Source organism: Aplidium turbinatum, chromosome 18 (assembly GCF_918807975.1).
Source record: "Aplidium turbinatum chromosome 18, kaAplTurb1.1, whole genome shotgun sequence".
Taxonomy (NCBI): Eukaryota; Metazoa; Chordata; class Ascidiacea; order Aplousobranchia; family Polyclinidae; genus Aplidium; species Aplidium turbinatum.
In genome coordinates this window covers 20,486,633-20,497,195 of record NC_137489.1, presented here as the reverse complement: position 1 = coordinate 20,497,195, position 10,563 = coordinate 20,486,633, and the positions used below count along the sequence as shown (strand labels likewise).

General features: G+C 40.8%; 1 protein-coding gene across 1 annotated transcript; it reads left to right on the top strand.

Annotated features, from left to right (window-relative positions):
• On the top strand, positions 1–405 carry LOC145787276 (uncharacterized). The gene has a single exon (XM_082598987.1). It carries the CDS (start codon positions 1–3, stop codon positions 403–405), a length of 405 nt encoding a protein of 134 aa, XP_082455113.1.
• Positions 406–10,563: the final 10,158 nt, after the last annotated feature.

The window sequence follows — 10,563 nt, the reverse complement described above, 5'->3', positions numbered from 1 at the left end:
ATGGCCCCCAGTCCCCGGCAGCCCTTAAATGGGCAGGGGGTGCGAAGAATCTCCGGGGTGTCTGACATTTCTGTTAAAAATTCAGGGATACGACTGGGAAGTCTAAATGTTGGAAGTTTGCGTTGTAGAGGTACTGAGGTGAGTGAAGAGCTGAGAATGAGGAAGGTAGATGTTTGCTGTTTACAGGAAGTCCGATGGAGGAACAAAGGAGCCAGGTTTTTGGGTGTCAAAGGAAGGAGATACAAGCTGTGGTGGTCGGGCAATGATATTGGGACCGGAAGAGTTGGGATTTTGGTAAAGGAAGAGCTATATGAAAATGTTGTTGAGGTTCGTAGACAGAGTGACAGAGTAATGGCGATAGTGATGGTGGTCGAGAATGTAGTGATGAGAGTAATCTGTGCTTAGGGCACCACAAAGTGGAAGATCCGATGCAGAAAAAGAAAGGTTTTATGACGAAATGGCCTATGAATGGAGCACAAGATGTGATCAGGAAATTGTATTGGGTCTTGGGGACTTTAATGGCCACGTTGGCCAACAAATTGATGGGTTTGAAGGTGTTCATGGAGGGTTTGGCGTGGGAGAAAGAAATCGTGATGGAAGGCGACTACTTGAGTTCTGTGATGAAAAGGACCTGTGTGTTGCAAATACCTGGTTTAAGAAAGAGGAAGGAAGAAAAGTGACTTTCAGTGCAGGTGGAAATGAAACCGAAATTGACTTTGGGTTGGTATGCAGGAAAAACAGAAAACTGATCAAAGATGTGAAAGCAATACCATGCGAACTTCAGCACAGGTTGGTGGTTATCGATTTGGACAAGAAAGGTCTGAAGAAAACTGTAAATAAAAAAAGGGTGATCAAAAGAAAAGTTTGGAAGTTAGAAGATGCCGACACAAGAGAAAGGTTTAAAAAGAGAGTTGAAAGTCTTGTTCACAACGATGTGAATGATGTATGGGGATCCTTCAAGAATGGAGTTCTGCAAGCTTGCGATGAAGTTTGTGGGAAAACAAAAGGCAGGATGGATCAAGGAGATACGTGGTGGTGGAATGAAGATGTGAGGGAAGTAATTGGGGGGAAAAAAGTCGCATACAAGGCTTGGTGCAGAAATAGATCAGAAGAAACTAAGCTCAAGTACAAGCAATTGAAAAATCGGACAAAGAGAATAGTTGCAAAAGCTATGAAGAAAAAAGCTGAGCAGGAATTGACCAAATTAAATAACAGTCCTAACGAAGTATATAAGTTTATGAAGGTTATGAAACGGGATGGGAAAGATGTAGATGGTGGACGATGTATTAAAGGAAGGGATGGAAAACTTGGTTTCAGTGAGAAAGATCGTGGAAGAATTTGGAAAGAACATATGGAGATTATAATGAACGAGGAAAACGATTGGGATCAAAATGTGGAAGCCGACGTGGTAGCAGGTCCATTAAAGAGAGTTACTCGAGAGGAGGTGACGCAAGCAATGAAGAAAATGAAATCGGGGAAGGCTCCTGGATTATCTGAAGTCACTGTGGAAATGATACGCGCAAGTGGAGAGACAGGACTGAAAGCAATGCAGGAAATCAGTCAACGTGTGTTAGATGGAAAAGGAATGCCAAATGAATGGAAGATGAGTGTGGTGATACCCATCTTCAAGGGAAAGGGTGATGTCATGGATTGTGGGTCATATAGGGGAATAAAACTGTTGGAGCATGCAATGAAGGTAGTGGAAAGGGTGTTGGAGAATAGAATAAGATCTGTGGTGAAGCTGGACGAGATGCAGTGTGGATTTATGCCTGGGAAGGGAACGACAGATGCTATTTTTATTTTGAGAAGGTTGCAAGAGGAATATTACAAGGAATATTACAAAGGAATATTACTTACAAGGGTAAGAACTTGTACATGTGTTTCGTGGACATGGAAAAGGCGTTTGATAGAGTTCCAAGAAGATTGATGGAATAGGCAATGAGAAAAAAAGTAATGCCAGAAGCTCTCGTGCAAGCCGTAATGGGTCTTTACGACGGTGCAAGGACGAGAGTTCGCGTTGGATCTGCCCTCTCAGACGAGTTTTCGGTGAAGGTCGGTGTACACCAGGGTTCTGTCCTCTCTCCTCTAATCTTTGCCATTGTGATTGATGTGATTAGCGAATGTGTAAGAGAAGATTCATTAATGGAGATACTGTACGCCGATGATTTGGTTTTGTTGAGTGACACAATGGAAGATCTGAGAGGGAAATTTGAGAAGTGGAAGGAGTCGTTTGAATGTAAAGGTATGCGTGTGAACATCAAAAAGACAAAGGTCGTAATAAGCGGAACGGAAGGGGAAATCACAATGAGCAAAATTGACCCATGTGGCGTCTGCGGAAGAAGAGTGATGGCAAATTCTGTTACATGTACGAAATGCAAGAAATGGGTGCATGGAAGATGTGCAAAGATGAAGAGAGTGACATGCAGATCTGGAGATGGTTTTGAATGTGAAAGATGCAAGAAGATTGAGGAAGGAATGATTGGTCCTGTTGAAAAGCTGAATGACGAAGTTGAATCAGTAAATGCCTTTTGCTATCAAGGAGATAGATTGAATGCCAGTGGTGGTTGTGAAGCGGCAGTGACTGCAAGAGGAAGGTTTGGTTGGGTGAAATTCAGAGAGTGTCGAGAGTTGTTATGTGGTAGAAGATTTCCGTTGAAAATGAGAGGAAGAATTTATACTAGTTGTGTGAGATCTGCAATGCTGTATGGAAGTGAGACATGGTGCTTACGGGAAAACGAATTGGCGATTTTAAGAAGAACTGAGAGAGCGATGGTGAGAGCAATGTGTGGTGTAAAGCTGATGGACAAAAGGAATACCGAAGAACTTATGAGCTTGCTTGGGTTGAATGAGAGTGTTGATAAGTTGGCAAAAGCGAATGGAGTGAGGTGGTATGGGCATGTTTTGAGAAGGGATGAAGATGATGTTTTGAGAAGAGCGCTGGAGTTGCGAGTGGAGGGTCGTAGAAAACAAGGAGGACCAAAGAAAACATGGAAAAAGCAAGTTGAAGAAGAAAGCAGCAAGGTGGGCTTCTTCTTCTTGCGTTTGAGGCCGCCACAGATCACGTTGTTACATCCAGGCGCAGCAGCCAATGGATTTTGTATTCATCGAGCGTTGTTAGGTCCACATGTCTATCTTGTGGTCGGTATACAGGACATTGATAGATAATGTGGTGTGCAGTTTGAAAATCTGAGCCACACGCACAAGATGGTGAATCGGCGAGGCCCCACTGGAACATGTTGCTGCTAAAACGGCCCACTCCAGTCCGCAGGCGATTGAGCTTCACCCATTCCTTCCGGGGTAGTTCTGCTCCAGGTGGGGTGTTGGTATTGGGAAGGACTGTGAATTGGGTTGGTCTCGCAACTTCTCTCCATTCACGGTTCCAAACTTCGGAAATGTGGAAGTTCGATTTGCACATAGCTGCAGCATGTCGGGAGAACGGGCGTCGAGATTTCAAGCGCTGGGGCTTTTGGGAGTGCGAGGTTAGAACAATCTGGTTGAGGAGGTGGTCATCCTTTGACATAGCTTGTAGGACCAGACTACGTACGTGGTTTTCCCTGCGAAGTCTACCTGGGGCGATGCCTGATAGTACCGGCAGAAAGTCAGTGGGAGTTGGAAGCAGGCATCCGGTGATTATTCTCATGGTGGTGTTGAGGGCAGTGTCAATTTTGGAAGGTGGGCTTGACAAGAGAGGACGCGCTAGACAGATCGATGTGGAAGCAGGGTGTGAAGACGATTGCGGCACTTGGAGGTGAATCCGGCCACCCTCGGTAACGGGGACATCACCGGATTAAAACTGGACTACTACATGCTCATTGACTCCTCAAGAAAAGTATTTTTGGTTATAGGCTACTTGTACGCTGATACCTTCCGCGGGCCGCAGCGATACAGCGTGGCGGGCCGCATGCGGCTCGCGGGCCGCCATTTGGTGACCCCTGTTGTAGAGTATTTGCAAATGTAGCTTTCATTGCCGTCAAATGAATAATAATAATAATAACATGTTTTATTTTGCGCCCATTGCGACAACATAGCCTACAGTAGCCTACACTGCGACGTACATACGCAACACAACAGACGACTGGAATACCAAAATAAACTTTAATCGTTGGCTGTCATTTGTAACAGTCGAAATTTTCTGTAACAAGTGCTGAAGCTTTTTAATATGATGGATGAAACCCCTGTCATTACATTCGATTTACATTTTGCAGGTGGCAAATTTAAGTCAAGTTGTTGGCAAAAATGCAAGCGATTGTATCAGTGGACTTATTCCAACTATTATTATCGAACACAACACAGTTCAAGTCATGTCGAGAACAAAGAAAGAAAAAAAACGTCGTGAAGTCTAAGCACTCGTTTGATTGTTTAAAAAAGAAACTGAAAAAGGTTGTTTTTGATGAGTAGGCTACGGATAAATGTTTCTACTACGACTAAATGATTATGTCATAACTATGCCATTTTGTTCTTTTGAATAATGTATGATGTAGCCTAATTGTGAAGAGTATTAAGTAATGTATGAAAATGATTTAGTGGTGTATTCGCATTGATGTGAACAACGAACATGGTGGTTAGTAGGCTATGTTGGTATTTATATACTGATTTAACACTTCTTTTTTTTACTTTCATGATTAGACATGGTGATGGCGCACGACAAAGCTGCTGCCGTGCAGCAAATTGATGAAGAGTTTCAGAGTGATTTCGAAATTGGAAGGACAGGCAAGGTGGCCGAAAACGGCAAAAACTAACTTTTGGTGAGCTTGTTATATGTTTGAAAGACAACAGCGAATGTGTTGCTTTAGTTGTTGAATAACTACTGTACACGCAATTAGAATGTATTGGAACTTGATTATCGCTCTGCGTGGCGCAGAATCGAATGATAAGTTTTTGTCACGCACGTTGGAGAGAGGGATATTACATTGATTTTGCAGATTGTCAATTAACTTCGTATTATCCTGGACGACAACTGATCAAAATCCTACACTGTTGCCAAACAGCCCTCTTGAATTAAATATTTTTGTTTCATTCGCAGGAATTCACAATGATAAAGATACACAAGAAAAAGCTGCTGATGTGCAATGAATCTCGATCTATCAATACGATTTGATGTGGCTTGTTTCTAATAAATGTGAAAATATACGAAGCTCGGCTGTTACTTTGCTTTGTCACAAAGGGAGTAGTGTTGCTTATAAATCCGTGTTGCTGCTGTTCTTTCGTCCAAGGATTAGCTAGGTTCAACAATAAACTTTTGGTGATGAGCGAGGTTTATGTACAGAGACGTTTGGCAAATGTAGATGCCAATGCTGTTCAGATGTTTTATGCACCAGCTTGCTTCGCATGGCCAACCTTGGTCAAAGCGTGGGCATCACAATAGTCAATAGGTCAGATGAAGCAGCATCATGGTGCATAAAAGTCAACCAGAATTTAGGCGCCAGATGAAGCAAAATGGTGCACAAGCCATATTGCCAACGTTGGCCAGATACAGATGCCAACGTTGGCAAGATGAAGCAAAATGGTGCATAAAACATTTTGCCAACGTTGGCAAGATACAGAAGCCAACATTGGCTAGATGCAGAAGTTGACGTTGGCTAGATGCAGACGCCAACGGTGGCAATATGCAGACGCCAACGCTGGCCAGATGCATCCAAATGGTGCATAAAACATTTTGCCAACGTTGGCAAGATGCAGAAGCCAATGTTGGCAAGATGCAGAAGCCAGCGTGGGCAAGATGCATAATCCAACGCTGGCCAGATGCATCCAAATGATGCATAAAACATTTTGCCAACGTTGGCAAGATGCAGAAGCCAACGTTGGCAAGATGCAGAAGCTAGCGTTGGCAAGATGCATAATCCAATGTTGGCAAGATGCAGACGCCAACGGTGGCAAGATGCAGACGCCAACGCTGGCCAGATGCATCCAAATGGTGCATAAAACATCTTCGAATAAAACTATTATCGGTGTGATATACAAGGTTTTCATACCGCACCATTGAGGCAACCTCATGCGGTCGCTAGGTTTTTTGTTGAGGCAGGACCTATCGCCTTCAGTTCAGTTCAGTTGTTTTTATTTCTGACCATCATATCAAAACAATACACGTCAGCATAGCAAAGGTCGAGAAAAAGGTAGAAGCGACAAAACGCGAACGTTGAAACGTGCTTGAGACCGAAGTAAGTTATTGAGTTGAAAGAAATTTGGCACGGTCGCAACACCTTCAGAAAAATTTAAGATATAAAGGGAAAATAAAAAAAAAGAAAATGTTACGAAAACAACATATATTCAGGCTATAGCTTTATTAGCCCACATAGCTTTAGCTGATATATTGAAGATTTGTATGGACAGTTGCTATGAAGATCGGCTATGGTGCGTTATCAAGAGTGCTGATGGTCATAAGGGGAACACGTCTTGATGCGTTTTGCTCATAGCAAAGAAGAGCAAGGCAGGCAAAGAAAACCCCACAAAAAAATCCTACCACGGGCAAAGCCATTTCAAGCGCAACGCACCATAGGCCTTGCACGACTCACAAAATAGATAGGCTATAACTTGACGACATGACAACAATGACAAAAACAAATAAAACAAACTAGCAAAAACAACATCATCATCTTGCGGAAATTTAATTATACCCAGGGAAGTTATGTCTTGAAGATATCAAGCGTGCTTTGATAAAAGTTGCGTTGATAAAGCGATAATTTTAGACCTCAGTCAGCTAAACTCGTCAGCTCCACACCGATCCACACCTTGGTGCACATCCCTGGAAAGGTAATTTAATACTGAATCCGATGCATGTAAAATTTAAGTGGCACGTGTTGCGGATTATAGATCTATTCGAAGATGTTTGAAATGCTGTCTATACAAAAGTGAGATGGAGGGACGACATTGACAAACAATGCAATACAACCAATTGGTACCAACTAGCACATAATCATGTAAATTGGCATGAAAAGGGGAAGGCTTACGCTCTGCAGTGGGCTCCCACAGGCTGAAAATGATGATGAATGATGATGATGCAAAAATCGTATTATTTTAATGTTTATCGTAAATATATCCTCCATCTTTGGAGCGTTTTGCTGGGAGTTCCTTCCAAATGCCCACCTATTGGTGCACATCCCTGGAAAGGTAATTTAATACTGAATCCGATGCATGTAAAATTTAAGTGGCACGTGTTGCAGATTATAGTTCTATTCGACGATGTTTGAAGTGGTGTCTATTATGCAAAAATCGTATTATTTTAATGTTTATCGTAAATATACCCTCCATTTTTGAAGCGTTCTACTGGGAGTTCCTCCCAAATGCCCACCTATTGGCGCACATCCCTGGAAAGGTAATTTAATACTGAATCCGATGCATGTAAAATTTAAGTGGCACGTGTTGCGGATTATAGTTCTATTCGACGATGTTTGAAGTGGTGTCTATTATGCAAAAATCGTATTATTTTAATGTTTATCGTAAATATATCCTCCATATTTGAACCGTTCTGCTGGACGTTCCTCCCAAATGCCCACCTATTGATGCACATCCCTGGAAAGGTAATTTAATACTGAATCCGATGCATGCAAAATCTTAGTAGCACGTGTTGCGGAATATAGTTCTATTCGAAGATGTTCGGAGATGTGTTTTTTATGCAAAATCTATTATTTTCTTGAATATCGTAAAAATATCCTCCATTTTTGAACCGTTCTGCTGGACGTTCCTCCAAAATGCCCACCTATTGATGCACGTTGCTGGAAAGGTAATTCAATACTGAATCCGATGCATGCTAAATTTAGGTGGCACGTGTTGCGGATTATAGTTCTATTCGAAGATGTTTGGAGATGTGCTTTTTATGCAAAATCTATTACTTTCTTGAATATCGTAAAAATATCCTCCATATTTGAACCGTTCTGCTGGACGTTCCTCCCAAATGCCCACCTATTGATGCACATTCCTGGAAAGGTAATTCAATACTGAATCCGATGCATGCAACGTTTAAGTGGCACGTGTTGCGGAATATAGTTCTATTCGAAGATGTTCGGAGATGTGTTTTTTATGCAAAATCTATTATTTTCTTGAATATCTTAAAAATATCCTCCATCTTCGAACCGTTCTGCTGGACGTTCCTCCCAAATGCCCACCTATTGATGCACGTTCCTGGAAAAGTAATTTAATACTGAATCCGATGCATGCAAAATTTAAATGGCACGTGTTGCGGAATATAGCTCTATTCGAAGATGTTCGGAGATGTGTTTTTTAGCAAAATCTATTATTTTCTTGAATATCGTAAAAATATCCTCCATATTTGAACCGTTCTGCTGGACGTTTCTCCCAAATGCCCACCTATTGATGCACGTTGCTGGAAAGGTAATTTAATACTAAATCCGATGCATGCAAAATCTTAGTGGCACGTGTTGCGGAATATAGTTCTATTCGAAGATGTTCGGAGATGTGTTTTTTATGCAAACTCTATTATTTTCTTGACTATCTTACAAATATCCTCCATATTTGAACCGTTCTGCTGGACGTTCCTCCCAAATGCCCACCTATTGATGCACATCCCTGGAAAGGTAATTTAATAGTGAATCCGATGCATTCAAAATTTAAGTGGCACGTGTTGCGGATTATAGTTCTATTCGACGATGTTTGAAGATGTGTTTTTTATGCAAAATCTATTATTTTCTTGAATATCGTAAAAATATCCTCCATCTTTGAACTGTTCTGCTGGACGTTCCTCCAAAATTCCTACCTATTGATGCACATCCCTGGAAAGGTAATTTAATACTGTATCCGATGCATGCAAAGTTTAAATGGCACGTGTTGCGGAATATAGTTCTATTCGAAGATGTTCGGAGATGTGTTTTTTATGCAAAATCGTATTATTTTCTTGAATATCGTAAAAATATCCTCCATATTTGAACCGTTCTCCTGGACGTTCCTCCCAAATTCCCACCTATTGATGCACATCCCTGGAAAGGTAATTTAATACTGAATCCGATGCATGCAAAATTTAAGTGGCACGTGTTGCGGAATATAGTTTTATTTAAGATTTTTCGATGGTATGTCATGTCGCTCTTTACGACCCGCACATATTCACGGATAACTTTTTTAGGCGGAAAGCGGAAAAGCTATTCTGCCAGAATGACCATGGTGTCATTCTGGCAGAATAATTCTGCGCGATCCGCCTAAAAAAATGATCCGTAAAAATTTGCGCGATAAACAATGCGATGAAAGTAGCAACACTCGGAAGCTGATAAAATCACTTCTCGTTACCACATCAAAGCAAATCTTATATTTTTTCCATAGCCAAATGAACAGTGAACACAGAAATTTAAATAAAAAACTCGACTTGTCAAAGATAAAGCAACTGCAATTGCGAAAAGTTAGACAAAAAATCGTATCTATTAAGACTGCTATATGTGCTATGGCAAGAAAAGTAAGCATCACAAAAACGACTATAAAAATACTTTCCCGAAATATTTTTCGGAATTTTATTTTTGAATCGTGTTCAGAATTAAATTTCCTTTCCAGGGGTGGCAATTTTGTGGTGGGGCAGACGAAGGAAACGCGAGCAGAATGGTTTAAAAATGGGGTAAATGTCTTAAGTAGCCTATTTAAAAATAAATAGAGATTTTAACGTTTATACACGCCTTCAATTAGGCGCCTATAAAAATATTTTTCCGAAATATTTTTCGGAATTTTATTTTTGAATCGTGTTCAGAGTTAAATTTCTTTTTCAGGGGTGGCAAGCTCGTGGTGGGGCAGACGAAGGAAACGCGAGCAGAATGGTTTAAAAATGGGGAAAATGTCTTACAAATTTAAAATTAAATAGAGATTTTAACGTTTATAGACGCCTTCAATTAAGCGTCTATAAATATATTTTCCCGAAATACTTTTCGGAATTTTACTTTTGAATCGTGTTCAGAATTAGATTTCCTTTCCAGGGGTGGCAAGCTCGTGGTGGGGCAGACGAAGGAAACGCGAGCAGAATGGTTTAAAAATGGGGGAAATGTCTTACAAATTTAAAAATAAATAGAGATTTTAACGTTTATACACGCCTTCAATTAGGCGCCTATAAAAATATTTTCCCGAAATATTTTTCGGAATTTTATTTTTGAATCGTGTTCAGAATTAAATTTCCTTTCCAGGAATGGCAAGCTCGTGGTGGGGCAGACGAAGGAAACGCGAGCAGAATGGTTTAAAAATGGGGTAAATGTCTTACGTATTTAAAAATAAATAGAGATTTTAACGTTTATAGACGCCTTCAATTAAGCGTCTATAAATATATTTTCCCGAAATATTTTTCGGAATTTTATTTTTGAATCGTGTTCAGAATTAAATTTCCTTTCCAGGGGTGGCAAGCTCGTGGTGGGGCAGACGAAGGAAACGCAAGCAGAATGGTTTAAAAATGGGGGAAATGTCTTACAAATTTAAAATTAAATAGAGTTTTTAACGTATATACACGCCTTCAATTAAGCGTCTATAAAAATATTTTCCCGAAATATTTTTCGGAATTTTATTTTTGAATCGTGTTCAGAATTAAATTTCCTTTCCAGGAATGGCAAGCTCGTGGTGGGGCAGACGAAGGAAACGCGAGCAGAA